We start from the raw sequence: 18,508 nt of genomic DNA, 5'->3' as shown, positions 1-18,508 counted from the left end.
AGTCGTCATAATTATTACCATCACATTGTTATCCTTTTTGTTTTATTATTGTTTTTTTTTAAATAATATATACATTATAAAATATGTAGGAAATTGAGCGAACCGTATATTATTCATCTGGCAATGTCGTCGTCGTCGAATACGATCGTGTTAACATAATATTATTATCGTGTACGTATACTGAAGACGACATAGTCGTAAGTCACTATACCTACAACTGCGGACTATTACCATTCTGATACTATATAGTAGTATAACGTATAGTGCTGCTGATTCTCGCGCACAATTTATATGATCGCAGCTCTCGACCCTGTCAATGTAATGGCCCATTAACGGTATACACTCACGATAGTTGCTTATGTATAAATATAATGTACGTAACAATATATATTGCACTACCTATTTCGTTTTGAGAAACGTTTGATCGCTGTTATTTTAGATCACAACTGACGAAGACAGTTCTACTGCTGTAGATAATAATTACACACTGACACTATACCTATATATTAATCTACAGATCTGCGCGGGTGGGAATATTTTCGGACCCATGACCTGGTTCAATAGATTTTTATCAAAATTAAGAATTTTATTCCAATAATTCAATGATTCTTAGATTAAAAAAAATTGTTGACCATAAAGATCTTATCCCAAATTCTGTCCTTGTATACTTCTCTGGGCACATTATAGCATGTAGACCTGAATACAATAATAGTACGTTGAACAGCTTGAAGAAAGAAACCATTGATGAGTGGTGTCATTTCCTTATAACAATTAGGTAACTGCAATACTGTAAAAGCATGGATGGACAAGGTACTCAACTATTTGTAACTAGTTAAACACCAAAATTGTGTACCTAGTTACAAGATACTTTGGCAATTTGTAACTGGTTACAAATTACAGTAACACTGTTAGAGTAACTTTATTATACCTATTTAAAGTTACAAGTTACTAAATTACTTATTTATTATTTATGTTTCGTTTTTTCAAAAAAACTATTGACACAATTAAATATTTATTTGTTCAAAATAATGTGATATTGATATTATACATATTATATTATATGCATGATATTATGTGGATACCATGGCAACTGCAGTGTAAAATAAATCGATAAAAAAATTGTTTCCAGTCCAAAAAATTATTTACGTATTTTAATATCTCCGGTTCATAATGAATTGCAAATTTAAAAAGCCTTCAATAAGATTATAAAAACAATTTTGACTGTACCATGATACTAAATTCGCCCTCCCCTTAAAATGTTGTCAAAACTTCTAATGTATTTGCGTGTAAAATTTGCATCTCGATTAGGGTTTTATTTTTATTTTGTTCAACTACATAGATTTTTGCGGTTTTGGGTTTATACATCGATAGGTAGTAGGTGGTACTGTGGAAAGACAAGAGGTACGGTATATTTTAATTTTATAATGACACGAAATTTCGAATTACATTCTACAAATTCTACATATTTTTATACTATAATATATGTAAAACATTCGCATGACGGTGAAGTTATTTTTTTCGACGTTACAAAAGTGACAAATAAAAAACAAGACTTAGGCATGTATTCGACTTACGAATGGTGTTGCGAAATAGTTGCAAATAAAAAATAGATAAATAAATAACCGTACACGCCATAACGATATTATAATAATAACGATACATTTCATTGAATTGTATGAAATCTTCTTCAGCGGAAGAACGTCATTCCGACGACCGCTGTAAATGGATTGTTGACACACGCTCTGAACAGTTTCCGACGCGGGTGCGGATAAATAAGTTGTTTCGACATCGCGAAAATAATTAACATAAAAGCGTCGCATCATATCAGAATAGCACATATATAATATGTATTATTATATTATTATACAGCACGAATGCGATTACCCGGGTGTACGAAACGTGTGTACTGCAGAAATCAGAAATCGTGTGCACATACCAATGTGCGTCGCGATAGATTTATACGATTTTAATGCGACGGTACGATACTACGTATATTGTATCGTAAAAGTTATTAATAAATAGTAAATATTTTTATTCCGTGAGCGCACGGACATTTTTCTGCTGGTGTAGCACATTTATACCCGTACCTATGTAAACCGCGAACAGTATCATTACAAATTACGATATAACGATATATTATCATTTATCATTATTACTATATATGTCATCGGTCGTCGTGGCCGGTCAATCCGTACACATCATATTATATATACATGATTATAAATTATTATAATAATATTATATAGTTTGAGCCTTGGGCCTTGGAGTAGTCCGCCGCGCCGTAGGTATGTAATAGTGCGTAGTATGTCATTATTTAACGGGCGCCATGTATTTCAATATGCGTGTATACCGTATACGTAATATATTATGATATTATTATACGATTTATGTACAGATGACACGGCTACAGCACGACAACCGGATGATGACAAACTAAATACGTTTTACTGAAATCTTATACGCCACCGACCATTTCCACAGCCGCCGTAAAATAAGTTTTTCGGATCGTATATAGACTGAAATCCGATATAGGTTTCCGCGGACGGTCGTGACAAAATAATAAATATGCACTTGGGATCACGCGTTTCGTTCTATACGTAATATATATATAATAATATATTGTATTTCGTACCGGTGGAAATGGCCTGGAGTCTTGTCAATCGTATCTACTCTATACAGTCGACATCATACGAGTATACGCGTTAATGCCGTATTACTATATGAGCATTTTTACTGCAGTAGCGCATTTGTCAGACTGGATAATAATGCCGCATGTCTGTACCGTGTATAACAGAAAATTTGTTATTTCATCAAATTGAGTTAAAATGTTTGAAACTTCAAACATCGATTGGCGTTTATTTTAATATTCATAGTACCTATACGTTTTTACAGTTTTTATATTCTGCAGTATCTGCAAAACGCGTTAGTTATACCTAACATCTATACTTCATAAAAGGCAACGTTTTTTCAAGACTATACTTATATATATGTAACATATTATTATTATAACGTATGGCAATAATACTACACACGTACTACAAATGTTATGGACGTTTAAAGGCATCGCGAGAGAATATAATTTTTTTTCAAAATCCGCGAGAACGGATGTTACACCATTTATATATATACACACACACACACACACACACACACAAACACGACTATGTGACTATAATATAATTGTAAGATAATATAGTATAATAATTATATACTAATAATAAAAGCGTATATGGGTGTGAACAAGTGTCCTGGCATCTATGATATAGCTATACCGCTGTATACTTATATATTTATATATTATATATTATATATATGATTTAATGAAAACGTTCTCGGTGAAACAATAATCAGGAAAATGTCGTACGCATTGTAAATAAGAAATCGCGATTCTCAGACGTTTCACACTTCATATTATTAAAGAAAAAAACTCGTATAATAATAATTATAATTGCGACTCGCGATAATTTATTGCCTACGAAATACTGCGCAGGCCAATTTATTATATACACGTATACAATACATAGCTGGTTGTCTGTCAATCAACTTGCTCATTGCTCCACTAAAATTCACGCAACATCTGCGCAACAAGAACGCATACAAACGCCCAAATATGGTCCGTAATTATCTCACGATTAAACATTATAGATATAATGCGTATATTATACAAACGTTTCAACAAACTAAAAAAAACTTTAATTCACATCTCACTATAAGCAAACACATTGTCGTTTCAATACGTGTGGTTTTCGAGAAAAGAAATTACCATAATAATCGTGTCTTGTGTTTTCGATTATATTTTAGTAAACATTCATTTTTCTACTATTATCTCTACATTCCACGATCAAGACATCTGGTGATATTTCTATTGTATATATGCTAGGGACTGGAACCTTAATGATTTTTACGATTCTGGTTTCGGTTAGGTTCCTAAAAAAATAAAAATTTAGATTCCGGTTCTTTTTGGGTTTTTAAATTTGGGTTTCGGTTTCTTTCGGTTCCTAAAAAATGAAAAATACGTTTTCTGTTTTGGTTTTATACTTCTGTAAAAAAAAATTTGGTTTTGTCGATTTTTTAAAAAATATAAAATATTAGTAGTGTCAATTGGCATCAATTATGACAGGTCAATATAAATTTTCAACCAGATATCCTACTAATTGTTTAGGTCAAAGGAAAAGACTAAATAAGTAAAATAATTGGTTAACACTATTAATGTTAAGTAAATTAAAGATTAAACATAATTCTTTTTGTTTTTTTTTAACTTTATTTATTTAGTTTATACTTTAATTGTTACGTATAATTTACTAATTACCACTTATTGTATCAATATTCGGTATTTCAACGGTTCCGGTAAGGTTCCGGTTTTTAAATTAATTTAAATTAGGGTTTCGGTGAGGTTCCGGTTCTCAAAATTCAAAGGGTTTTGGTTCTAAAACCGGTTCTTTTCGGTACGGTTCTAGTCCCTGATACATGCACAGGAATAAAATATTATATTCTTCAATTTTGAAGATAGTCATCTTAAGTACCTAGTTATTTTATCCGTTGCGGTAAACAAAACATTCTTTGGCGTATACCAGAATAACTTGATGGAAAATTGATTGATTTGATACTAATTTATTATCAGCAGGTGCGTATATACTATATTTTTATAATGAAGTCTATACTGAGAGTGTTGGTGCAGTTCAGAAATAGTATTGTGAAATCACGAAAAAAAAATATTAGAAATTATAATATAATAAAATAGAACGTATCAGAAATGGAGGCTTCACTTAAATATGGATATAGAAAAAATACTTAAAAAATAGTCTACATAAAGTTGGTTTTAGGAAATACATTTCACGATTGTACTAATCAATTGTGAACCCATTTTAGTGGAGAATATATTATTATAGCCTCGTGTAATTTAATATTCAGAAGATAATATTTTTATTTTTATTTTATTAATATTGCAATAAGATATCATCATTATTCTTTACCAAAAAAATCACAATTTTATATTACTTATACACTTTCCTTTAAACTATTGCATATGTTTCAGATTATAAGACTTGAGTGGATTATTTTTTGTTGATGAATACATTTTTGCGAAAAAATAGTGCTAAAAATGTTTCGATCGCAGCACCTTTAGAAATCGTACAAGTAAAATCGTGTAACGAAATCGTTTTTTTCTATTCGAATTGTCAATGAATAATTGATTAAACTATATAATGTTATATTATTTGTTTTTGTATTTATTTTAGATATATTTGAGCGCTTTCACAGAATTTATATCATACGAATATCAGAATGTACGGCGATATAATACATTAACTATATTTTAATGACGAAATGTACGAAATATAAGCTGTTCGTACGCGCAGGTTATAAAAAAATAAAATTAGAGAGGCCTAACTGTGGCAGTCATACTACACGTACACACACTCATATACACGATAATATACCGTCGAATATCACCGAAGGGCTTTTGCACCCACATCTAGTCCGTGACACACCCGAAGTCGTCAACAACGTAAAGACCTAGTCTCACCGTCTTCGTCTTGGCGAACTCAGCGAGGTTAAACATATGTGTTTTTTTTTCGTTTCGGCGTCTCCTCGTCAGCGATTGACCGACCCCACGCAAATATATAGGTCACCGTGTGCAATGTCCGCGCGTGTTTTTTCGCGAGCACGTGCATGTATGTGTGTGTGTGTGTGTGTTAGCGTTTATTATGATGGTATTTCGACGAAACAGAAGAAAAAAGTAAAAAATCTTAAAATACCACTTGTGGCACACGTCAGTGATAATAACGAACGTGTATTTATTAAACAGGTACGTGCTCACGTTCCCGAAAGGCGCGATGCATTTAATATCAAAGCTGAAGCCTGACAATAATTATAATTATTAATACGACAGACGATAAAAAAAAAAAACATCATATTATAGCTACCGAATTCCTTGGAGTCATATCCATTACCACGACTATCATAACTATTCACAACATATTATACCTGTATACAATATCATACACAGACGGCGACGGGTGTGTTATTATTTTTTCAACGTTCCGTCACCGCCGTATGACCCGCGACCGTGTAAGTACTTACTTGTTGCAATATATATATATATATAATTATGTATCTAATTTATAATGACGGTCGTTTCGATCCGTCAGTGGATGAGTTTCCGAAAGAAATGTCATCGCACTATTTATGGGTATATCGTGTTACATGCGGCCACCGCCGCACACGTTGATATTATTATATTTGACCGTGTGATGGCGGTATGATAATTATTAGCTCCAGCGAAAAACTCCGCCTTTTCTCGCTCATGACTTCAACACCGTAATCAATATACTATTAATATTATTATACTATAGGTTAGTTACGTGCCTATATAGGACTGGTTGGCCGTGGACCATAGTCACCGAGTCGGGGGCTGTTTTTTGTCTTGTTTTTTTTTATCATCTCTTGATCGGCTAACGAGAAGATTTTAATATTATATTATTATGCAAAACGGCATAAAAGACCGTCAGCAACGATATCTTATCATCAATCGGAAGACCGTATAATTTTTTATTTCCCGAAAACAATGCGACATTGTCGTTTATAATATAAAATCATGTATTATTATACCTTAAACACTTGTTTGCATTAGCAATTATTCCGTACACATATCCATTAAAAAACAAAACATTGTATACTTTTTTTTTCAATTTTATTCTCACGGAATACATATTTTATAATGTTTTACGTAAATTAATTTTATTGTAATAATTTATTAAAATTTATTATATTATATTTAATACATTTATTGAGAATTATCATTTATTACTAATAAATGATTATTCTCAATATTGTCACATTCGAGTTGTTGACGTGTCCAATGATGTGAAGACTTCAACGGTTAGCTACAAAACGAATTTGGCAATGAATACCATATTGTTAGTAAGTATTCTTAACTATTACAACTAATATTAAGATAATTGTCAAAACAAATTATAATTTGAGTGGTGTACGGATCGAAAACTATTTATTTATTTATTTTATAGCTAGTGTTACAATTAATCAATCGGCATTTGAAATTATTTAAGAAATTATAAAACTGCTTATGAGTATATAGGCAAGTTTAAAAAAAAAAATACAATATGTAGTTTTATAGTTTCTATCATATTTAAATAAAAAATAGAAGAACAATATATAAATTCATAGTTAAATTTAAATATTTTTATATTATTTTTTCTTCTTTTATGTATAGTAGTATTGCAAGGACATAATCATAAGCCAAAAGGGCAAATATTTAATATACTTCATATTGGCCGAAATTATATTGAAACAATAATATGTAATCGTATTTCGACGTAAAACAGTGATAAAGCACTTAATATAGGTATAAAAAACATAGAACGCAAGTGGATAGACCTAATTATTATTATAATATTAAATATTTGTATACGACAGCTGCGACGTAGCAACAATATTATTATAATAATTGTTTCGATTGAGTTGTAAAATAAACCATATAGACATCACGAGAAATTATTGGTAGTAGTTATTGGCGTTATTATTTTTTTTATTATTTTTTGTTGACAAATCAACTTAGTAAATAATGATAATAATAACAGTAATGTGGATGAAAAATGAAAATAATCGCTATATAATATTATTGATATAATAACATATATATATATGAATATATGATACTGTATAATTCGCGTGGGCATACACCGACCGCATTAAATCAGTGGGCATTCGCGTACTACAATATTATTATCATTATTATGATAAAGTGTGCAGATAAGTCCAGTGCGTGGTTTATCGAGTGTTTATATCGTAATGACGTTATAATAATAATAAGAGTGTAATATACACTCTTCGGTAGTCGGCGGTCGAATGATGCTGTACCTATGTGGCTATGAATAATATTATTACCTATATATGCGCGCGCGTTCGTTGTAACTATATCATACTAAACACATCGCGCATAGTAATTGTGTGGTAGACAATATTATTAATATACATTATAAACACGGAGTAATTGCACCTGAGAATAGTAATTTACGTCGATTTACGTCGATTCGGATGTGGGAACAACGACGTATTATAGGAATAAACAAAACTATTAAAAACCGTAAGAATATATTATAATACGTAGTTAAACCACGTAAAAAATTTCGCAAAATAGACTATGAAAAAAAAACAAATTAAACATGTATACATAATAAAAAAATATGATTAAATATTATGTACCTATTTAATAAATATCAAGTTCATTATAAAATGATTATAGCATCGCGGTATACAGACCTTATTATTGGCGTATTCGATGTCGCGCGGAGGGAAATTACAAATTTTAATATTATTATGACATACACACAATATACGTATGATTGTACTATTATTTATTATGATAATATGTACCCGCCGCCGCCGCACGCACGCAGGAGTGTCCCAGTCGGGCAGAATTTTTTTTTTTCGTAAGAAAACCGTGATCGCGAAACAAAGAGATGGGCGTGAGAAACTGCAAACGCTGTACATCATCATCATCATCATCTGTGCACACAGCTATATAATATAATATACAATGTATGCTGTGTATGAAATTTATAATATGTAATATTATATTGTACCGTGATCGATGTGTTCACCGTGCCAAGTCCGCCGCAGAGTGTAAGATTTATATAATAATATATTACACGCGCGTACTTATGTTGTTTTACGATATTATTCAGAATTTTTCGGAATTTTTCGGTTGAAATCATCGCGTCCGGAATATTAATATTGCTAATAATAATAATGATAGTTTATAACACGCGCGTATAATGTGTGTTTTGGCGCGTAGGCGTTGTATGTAATATGCGCGGTTTGCGAATTTCCTGACAAAAAGTAATAATTATTATCGTCGCACCCGTTATGTCCGTTAGCCAACAGCCGAAATTATATTATTAATTTTACTATACATTATTATATTATGTACGGACGATGGTGGCATTTCGAATCGACGTGCTGCGTGTGCAAAAACTACGGCGCGGCGCATGTTATAGAAAATCTTAATTGAAATTGTACATATTTGGTGACGTTGAGATATCGCGCGGTGTTAAACAATCGCCCACTACCTCGTCGAATCTTTAAATATTTTATTTTTTTTATTCTCCCCGGATTACCTGTCACGCCCCAGTATTTATGTGTACTATATAATCCAAATTCTTGCTATGCCGAAACGATTAACGATAATATGAACTTCCTTCATCCGAGATTTGATGTTTTTCGATGTTCTGTACGTCGTTTAAGATTGTAATCAAATAGTATCAAATACAAATCAAAAACAGTAGTAAATTTAAGAAAAAAATCCTCAAAGAAAATAATATAAACTATAATCAACGTTATATAGCAGTATTAGTATCCAATGATTTTTAAAACGAATGAAAACGAGCTACACCGCGAAGTACCATCCAAGTTGGGAGGCTTGCACGCTCTATCTAAATCTGAATCTATCCCTTAAAACGAATAGTAACATGCGTCAGACACATTTGGTCTTACAAATTATCGTGGAGGGAGTGGGAAATCAAAACCACTTTTTGGAAAAATAAAATCGCCCCAAAAAGAATCGAAAACGAAAGACAGTTAATTATATATTTATATCTATATATACACTGTCGTACTTATTATATGCAAAAACGATATGTTATGCGACGTGCGCACAATTTACACGAAGACGCGTGCGCGTGTAGACACACCAGTTAGAACGGCCTATAGGTACTACGCGGAGGTGTACGGTACACATCACGCATACATAATTGTATATATGTACATGTATACCTAGATAACAGTGTTGATAAATTGCACGATTTACAGGTACTTAACTTTATAATAAACATTTTAATGTATATTTTATTCGTTTATTTTAAATAAATATACGGTTGAATTTGTCGATAAATGAATTGATTATATTATTGAGAATGTCTTATCCACTTATACGTAAGTTGTCATCGTCTTGAATACGTACAATTAGAAAATTTACATTCAGCAGAAATTATTTTGTTATTATTATAAGTGTCGATATTAAAGTGAATTTAACTATTATCTCTGTTAATACATCGTTGTTATTTTATATCTGGATTAAATGTAAGTTACATGTGTTTAAACTATTAAAATGTATTTACTCATATCACTATAGTTTCAAAATGAAAACATCGAAAATAAAATAACATAGTAACAGATATTCTTACATCTAGATTTTGTAATAGGTAATCTATAACAAAATAAAATTGGTGTTGAAGAACGTAAATCATCTAATGTCTATGTAAAGGTGTCGCTGAACTCTTAAAAACAAATTAAATCAAAATGGATAAAAACAGACCTTCGAGCTAAAAATTAGCACACATGTTTACATTTTTCCTTTATCAAGAAAAATAATTTAACATTCAAATGAAATATTGATAATGCAATATATTAATATTTGATTACACGTGATTTAATTTTAGTATCCCATACGAGAAGTACCTATACTGTAGCTAATAGCTATGTATTGTATATTATACTATTAATAGTTAATTATTTTTATATTCATATTGTCTCAAGTCTAAACCAAATAAATCAACATTATTTATCTTTTTTTTTTATTTAGTAATTATATAAAATCATATGAATTTCAAATCATAGCCGATTAGCTCTCGTCAATATTTTTAAAAAATATTTCTAAAAAAAAAAATATATATAGAATTATTTGAACACAGGTCCTCGCATTTATGTATAAAGAGCACACATTAATGGCTGTGTTTACGTAATATATTGATGTATGCGGTATGGTGCCGTCTGTCGTGAGCTAGCAGTCATTAGTCATCTCCTCGATGGCATATTGACGATCTCGTACAAAGATATATTTTATTAAAAATATAAATAATTTGTATACAACCGGCGTTTCGCGTGTGAAAAATACCTGCACTCGCGCGTTAATTGATGTCCAAATCAACATCATCCCCATGCGTACAGTGCAGACTGCACTGCGTATTCCGCGTGAGATCCGCTGTTATTGAATTATACTCATATATATATTATATACTGATATAATAATTTTAAAATATAAAATTACCTCCAATATCGTACTCGATTCGCTGCATGTCTATATTATTTGGGTAGTACTGTACAGGTACGTATAAATACAGAGCGTGGGTGCGTACAATATTGTTATGAAACATAATGATTATATATTATTATACCGACACTTTTGTACATAACATAGACTATAGTTTTCCATTAAGTTTCAGTTTGGGGGAGGGGGAGGGTTGATAACATTTTGTTGAAATACGTTTGCAATTAATTGTTTAGTGAGTATTTATAATTTTTTGCCAGAACTTCAATTATCAATAAGGAACCATCATGGCGATCATCCGGTCATCCGATACGACGATTAAGATTAACCGTACAATATTTATGTATAATATAGTTTAATATAATATTTATATCGCGTAGGTAACCTGTACACGGTGAGAGTTTATCGGGGCCCGAAACTAAAACACACACACACTATACGTTACAAACAACCTATACGTTATATTTAATAATTTATAATATATACGCGTGACGTGTAAGCAGGCACGGCCGAAACCCGTTCGCCGATGTAGCAGCCGGAGAGACACGCGCAAATTTTTTTTTACGCGTACACGGAATAGGTACCACACTTATAATATACTTAGGTCGTATAGCCACGTGTAGGACGAATACAAATCTTATATTATGTAGGTACGTCTCGCCGTATATTTTATTGTACTTCCACGCGACTTGCATTGAATGGTAGGTATATACATTATACGCGTACATGTAATATATGCGCCTTTAGCCAGCACATAAGTATGTACAAACGCGCGCACATAATATATAAATATAATATATAACAGCTGTTGACAGAATTGATTTGCTTGTCTTGGATGCTTGGATGCAGGTGAATACATCGCTAATTATTTAAACACAGAATATATATTATTTATATCGGCAGACGGCTCAAAACGTATTGAATGCGACACGTTGTTCGTGTTCACGTGGATTAATATAACGCTATACACGGCATACAATTCTCCTGCATTTCGTGGGCTCTATAAACGATTCATTTTTGTTCTAGATTGTCAAAAGTATATAATTTAGATTTAATATCTAATCTGTTATTAAATTCGAGTAAACTTGTCGTAACTTGTGTTTGAGGGTGGAAAAATAATTAGTGCATAGTCTGCGTACCAGAGTGTTTTAATGATTCCAAAGACCAAGTTATTCTGATTTTTGAAGATTTATTTATTATACCGCGTTATTTCGTTCTGACTTGAGAATTTTCCAACGTACAGCATATTATTCAATTGAATTATGAACTGTAACCGTAGAAATTTACCGTATATAAACATTTCTGAAATCAGAACTTCACCGGATCCCTGATTTAAATATTTTAAAAACAGAAACCGGTGCCTATATTTTGATGGCTACCGATAGTTCTCAAAGAATTTCCCGATGTTTCTGACCGTGATTGTTTTCGTATCCGTGTTAAATTATATTGGCACTGTTCAAATCAGTCATCAACCAAAACACTTGATATTTTTGATTTTGAATATAAGTATCAATATTTATGGATTTTTTATGAAAAATATTATAATAGATTATGTTCTAGCACCACGCTGAAACCGGAACTGTATTTATTGCTTTATTTATATTTACCGAACCGAATATCAAAAAAACTCAAAAAGCTCTAGTCCCCGATATTCATATTATATTACATAATATGATAAATAAAATTTAATAATGTTTAAGTATGTACCATTAAAGGCTAATAAGGACAAGCGACGGCCGCCGAGAACGCCATGACAATTATTAGTGCACGCCCCTCTTCCCCCATCTCTTCACTCCTACTTTTGGACTTTCAGGATCATACGATTTAATGTCTTATCGTCTCAGCCACACTGGTTAATATGTGCAAATGCATAAAGCTTCCGTACACGTGCTCGAGCGTAATACATTTGTGACAGTAGTCTGCGAGAATCGATATAACTTACTGAATAATATAATATCGTGTACTAACATTATTACTATTATTATAATAGTGTATAATATACGCGTTAATATTCACGCGCGCGCGTACTATTATGTTATAATATAGTCGATGACCCATTTTGTTTTTGCAACCGTCTCGCTAACGCCACGAGGTGAATCGGGTTTTCATTGCAAGGACGAACCTTAATAGTGTTTTCCAGGAACTAATTGTCGTCACATCATGATCATTTTTATGATTACGATGATAATGATATTATATCATTATTATATATTATATACAAGCGAACTCGACGGCATTGCTAAAGGGGTTTTTTTTTTCATTTATTGTAATTTTTTTTTTTTCTAATACGGTTTTGTTTGTGCGTATACTTCCTATTTCGCCATAACGCACCCTCGGGTAAACACGCGTATCACGCTCGATCGTCTCATAAAAATATAATATTTTTCCTTTTGATAAAAATCATGGGACGCCGCGTTGTCTCGTAAAATACGATGTTAATATGACGACCCCGCAACACAATATTTATGTAGTTGTACGCTCGATTAATGTCGTTATAATAATAGTCCGCAGACCGGTGTTTCGCGAGATTGATATACCCGCGGCGGCGTAGTCTAGACATCACGGAGAGTAGGTATATACGTCGATTTGTCTAAAAAAGCGCAAATGGCCCCTGTTGCACGTATAAGGGATTATAACCAAGTTATAACCAAATTTGGGTTCTCGTACACACACATGCTACATAAACGAACAAGACGTGCGACGTAATGGATCATTAAACGGTCGTCGGTATAGTCGTATTATCGGGGTGAATCCCTGGTGTCATGGCACGAGACATCCGTATAATAATTGTCACGGTTGCAGCAGCCACTGTATATATACACACACACACACGCGCGCGCGCGCGTGTAAAATATCAGTAAATATACACGAGTGTGTGTGTGTACTTGTGCGCAAGTATGTGATGTACGCACACGACGATAATATATCCTTGTACACGATTCCGGTATAGTTGTTTTTCGTTAATTACCAAAGAGGTCGTAGAGTCGGATGGATCTGCCGCGCTGAGATCGAGCCGTGCATACGTAACTATACGCCGGCCTGATACGTGTCCGCAATAATGTATTGACAGTTTCGTCCTCGGCATGTCAGTCGTGTGTCCGACACGGACGGAAGGCAAGAAAAAAAAAATAGAAAAAAAACATTGTTCGAATCCCATATAATAATCAATTAGCCCGACGAAGTATATAATAATAAAATGTCGATAAAAACGATAAGAGGAAAAAAATGATAAACATCGTATTTCATTTATAGTATATATAAATATATATACTATAAATATAGTATATATATATATATTATGTAGAATACAAAGAGTATAAGACACGCGTTTTTTTTTTGCGTTTGCGTACTCCGTGTATAAGCACTGCAAATAACGAACATGCAATTTTGAAATTTACACGGTGACCGGTGACGATATAGAACGTGAGGAACGTGAAATAACCATTGTTACAATTGTGACTTCCTCGTCCCATTTCAAGAACTAAAGTAATTATAATCCACGCATACTTTCATGCAAATTTTTTTTATAAAACTAGAGACCAAAGTCGAACGTTTAAAGTAATTATAATGTCCAATTAACATTATAACGTGTCTTAACAAGACATTAATACTCGGTAAAGGTTTCTAGTAAATATATACGTCATGTTTTAAATTATATACTATAGTACCTATTGATAATACAAATCAACTTCGAAATTTCAAAATCTTTAATAATACTACAATTAACGTCTTGTTAATACGCTATAATTATCATAATTTAATGTATAATTAATAATAATTATCCTATTCAATTATGAACCTGATTTTAAAATATCAACATGGTATAATAGGTTAAATATCCAAGGAAAACTGAAAGTATTTAGTCATAGACATGGGTACAACATGTTGTTATATTATATTTAAATCAAGTCTTAGAAATCTGTTTGTAATAAAAATAAATTAAGTATTGGGATAATAATAATATTAATTTTTCGTATGTTATCTCAAGAGCTAAACATAACATAATTTATCCTTAGTAGATTATTTTACTCGAATGACGTACGTTGTATTCAAGTTGCTTATGTTATACTGTAAAAGTATCGTTTTACATTAGTGTTAACTGTTAAGTATTTATGAATGAGAATCGTATAGAAATTACGTAATAATCTTTATAAAAATTCGTAATTATTGGTTTACTGGTTTTTAATTAATTATTTCATAAGTCTAATATGTACACTGAAAGAGTATTGGAATTATTTATTGATACAAGCTTATACATTATATTAAGTATAATTGTAATCCTAAGTTAATATTTATTCATAATTTAATCAATTTAATTATTTAGAATTATCTTTTAAAAATCGATGTATATACTCGTACCTATTAAAATATTTTGGTCATTTTCTATAGTTAATTTACAAACTGTATGATATCATACTATACCGAATATTAGTCTTGTTGTTGGAGAATTTATAACCAAACACTTATTATAATATAATAGATATTTATATAAAAAATTAAATAGCGAACATTGATGAAACTATAAGGGGTCGTGTAGATTAAGCAGATGTACCCCTCCTGAGGCCTGAAGATGAACGTAGGCAAAAATTGTTTTGAGAATTATCAATAAATTTAATAATGTCTATTTACTTAGTTATCGCACAAAATAAATAGAATGGACTAAGCAGGCAGATATACTATTTAATTGATCGTATATATTATGTTTATATTATGTAATAATAATATATATTTAATTTTGATAAGTATAAGTAAACATAATAGTACAACGCAAATTAGTGTAGATATTTATTTTTTCTACACAAATTAGTAAATATAAAATTTATAAACTGATTAAAATCATATTGTGGAAAGTTGCAACCGATTTTTGAGCGAGCATAGACAGAGGCGTATTTATGATGAAGCTAGGCAGAGGCAATCACATCACAGCAGGTGGTACATTTTAATATTATTCGCATTTATAATTTCTATCTCTCTTTCTCTTTTTCTATGTATAATATATATATATATATATATTAAATACATTATATATGTATGTATAAATATATATTTTGTTGAGGCTTATAGACTTAGAAATTATTGAACCAATTGATATCAAGTTTTGCATGCATATACTTTTGAAACTCGGGGAGTGTTTTTAGTTCCGCTTTTAACCAATATAGGTAACTCACGTATAAATTTTACTTTTTGTTATCAATATTCAAATTTTTTTTATTTAAAAATAGGTATACATAAGGTTGTTATTGATTACTGTTCTTACATTTGTAGCTAATAGAATCAAAAATTACTTTGATAAACTTTTTAGAAATTGTTCTCAAAGATAACAGAAATATTTAGAGAGTATAGCTTAAACTACACTAAAAAATATATCGAATGTCATATCTAATTCTATTCACGTGAAACTCACCTATCTCGGTCGATTAAGTTAGCAAAGTTAGATATACTGACATATAAATTTATTGGCTATGAAATGAAGTACGTTATAACTGAGATACACCAATATATTACCGTACTTTATATTTGTTCATATTTTCTCGGGAAAAATCATCATGTTTTACAGTCGGTTATTAATGTAATGTTATTATATGAAAAATGAATAAAATATTATAATCAAATTATATAATAAATATTCATACACGGTTATGAATCGAACTAGTCATTAGAAATATACTTTTGCTATATATTGAGTAACGAGTTATTTATATATTTGATCATACATTACTTATTTCTACATTATAATTTTTTACAGTTATATCTATATAATCAATATGATATTATTTCTAGAAACTTACTTGGCGAATGGTTCGCTGTCCAATCGGTAATAGTTCTCGATGGGTTCTGTCTTGACCAGACGCATTAGCTGTTTTTCGTCGACCACGACCACTCCCTGTTCGACGTCCGCGTGCTTCCACAGCACCGTCTGTTTACTACTGCTCTTGGTCTTGTTGGCCTCCGCCTTGCGCTGCACTGCACCCTTAGCTGCGGCTCGGCCGCCTTTTTGGCCTGACGCGTTCATACGGCTACTGATCGCCCCGCTGCCCGCCGTCGGGTATATCAACATAGTTTGCGTATATGTGTGAACACCGACGCGGTACTCGGGATCAATTTGTTGAAATGTAATTTAGGTAATAAAAAAATCGTAAAACGGCAGTGATAACGATAAAAATAATAAAAATTAACGGGTCTCGAAAACAACACCGCTAGCTAATGAGAAACGTCTTGGAGACCGCGGACGCGTTTGCTTGTTTGTTCGGCAGCGGATTGAAAATATTCTCCGAAAAACCAGGGAAAAACAAAAACAAAAAAAAAATCGCGCGCGAACTCGAAATCGAGATGTTTTATAAAATTACGCGTACTCCGACGAACGACTACGAAAACGTCCGAATTCGACGTAGGGGCGGCCTATGAAATCACTATAAGGAACGACTGCGAAAACGTGATTCACCGGACTCTGTAATACCTACGATGACGACCGAAATAATCATGTAAACAATACTTGCAATGGTTTGTGACCACCAGAAACGGCATATCCTCGTCGAGAGACGTCGACTACAGTTGACCGCGTACGCAAACAAACTGCCGCGGTTAAGTCCCGGTGGCGGTGATAGAGGTGATCTATAGGAGCGCGCGCGCTGAGGCTGTGCCGGACGACGCGTAGTGGGAGAACCGACCTGAATATACGGCGGCGGCGGCGGTGGTGACGTCCGCGCGGGAGCTTTGATGTCGACGTCGTGTCGTCACCGCGGCAATAACGATAATATTAATTTGTGCCTTTAATATCATTATTATTTTAATAGTATAGCCCGATAACGGTATCATTAATATCTGTACCAAAATAAAAATATATTGTAATACGTAAGACGTCGGCGACAACGACGGTGAAGCTTCTAATAATATAATATATATTTTATTGTGTTCTCCGACACTCTGTGTATTTGGTCGGACGCGTTCGGAATGTGTCCGTGGGCCGTACACACACACACACACACAACCACACATCAAATATAGATGTATGGGACTGTTTCAAACCAAGGCATACGAGAGCGCATTTTCGACGGAGGTCGGTTTTCTGGATTTCCAATGACACGAAATATCCAATTGGCTCGACATCAGTGTCTACACGATATTGTTTCATTTAATAAGTAGCCATAATAGACATAATAGCTGCTGATATCTATACCGTGTTTTGTCGTAAAGGTATTCCGTACATATAATTATATATTTGTAAATACTATATAATTATAGTATCGCGTAAAATTGAAACGGAAAGGCTATGCATAATACTATGGAATGTGTTGAAGTCGAACTGAATTCATACAGAAAGTTATATGCGTTTTCGGCTCTTCGATATAATCGCGTTTTATACGAATAAAAATGTTGACGGGCACTTCCAATACAGTGCCTTCGTGAATGAAGATCTATCGGACGTATTATATTATATTATTG

The 18,508-nt window shown here is 32.3% G+C and overlaps 1 protein-coding gene across 2 annotated transcripts in view; it reads right to left on the bottom strand.

Moving 5' to 3' along the window:
• Positions 1–17,652, bottom strand: part of LOC113548286 (calcium/calmodulin-dependent protein kinase type II subunit alpha-like) — a 39,979-nt gene extending 22,327 nt beyond the window's left edge. For both annotated transcript variants that reach the window (XM_026949087.1, XM_026949088.1), the window contains exon 1: positions 16,855–17,652. In XM_026949087.1, coding sequence (XP_026804888.1) covers positions 16,855–17,123 — 269 coding nt within the window. In that variant the 5' untranslated portion in view covers positions 17,124–17,652. The remainder of the gene's footprint in view (positions 1–16,854) is intronic.
• Between the last annotated feature and the right edge of the window lie 856 nt (positions 17,653–18,508).

Source organism: Rhopalosiphum maidis, chromosome 1 (genome assembly GCF_003676215.2).
Source record: "Rhopalosiphum maidis isolate BTI-1 chromosome 1, ASM367621v3, whole genome shotgun sequence".
In the NCBI taxonomy this organism is placed as follows: domain Eukaryota; kingdom Metazoa; phylum Arthropoda; class Insecta; order Hemiptera; family Aphididae; genus Rhopalosiphum; species Rhopalosiphum maidis.
Note: the sequence above shows the minus strand (reverse complement) of the source record. Positions and strands in the feature narration are given on the sequence as shown.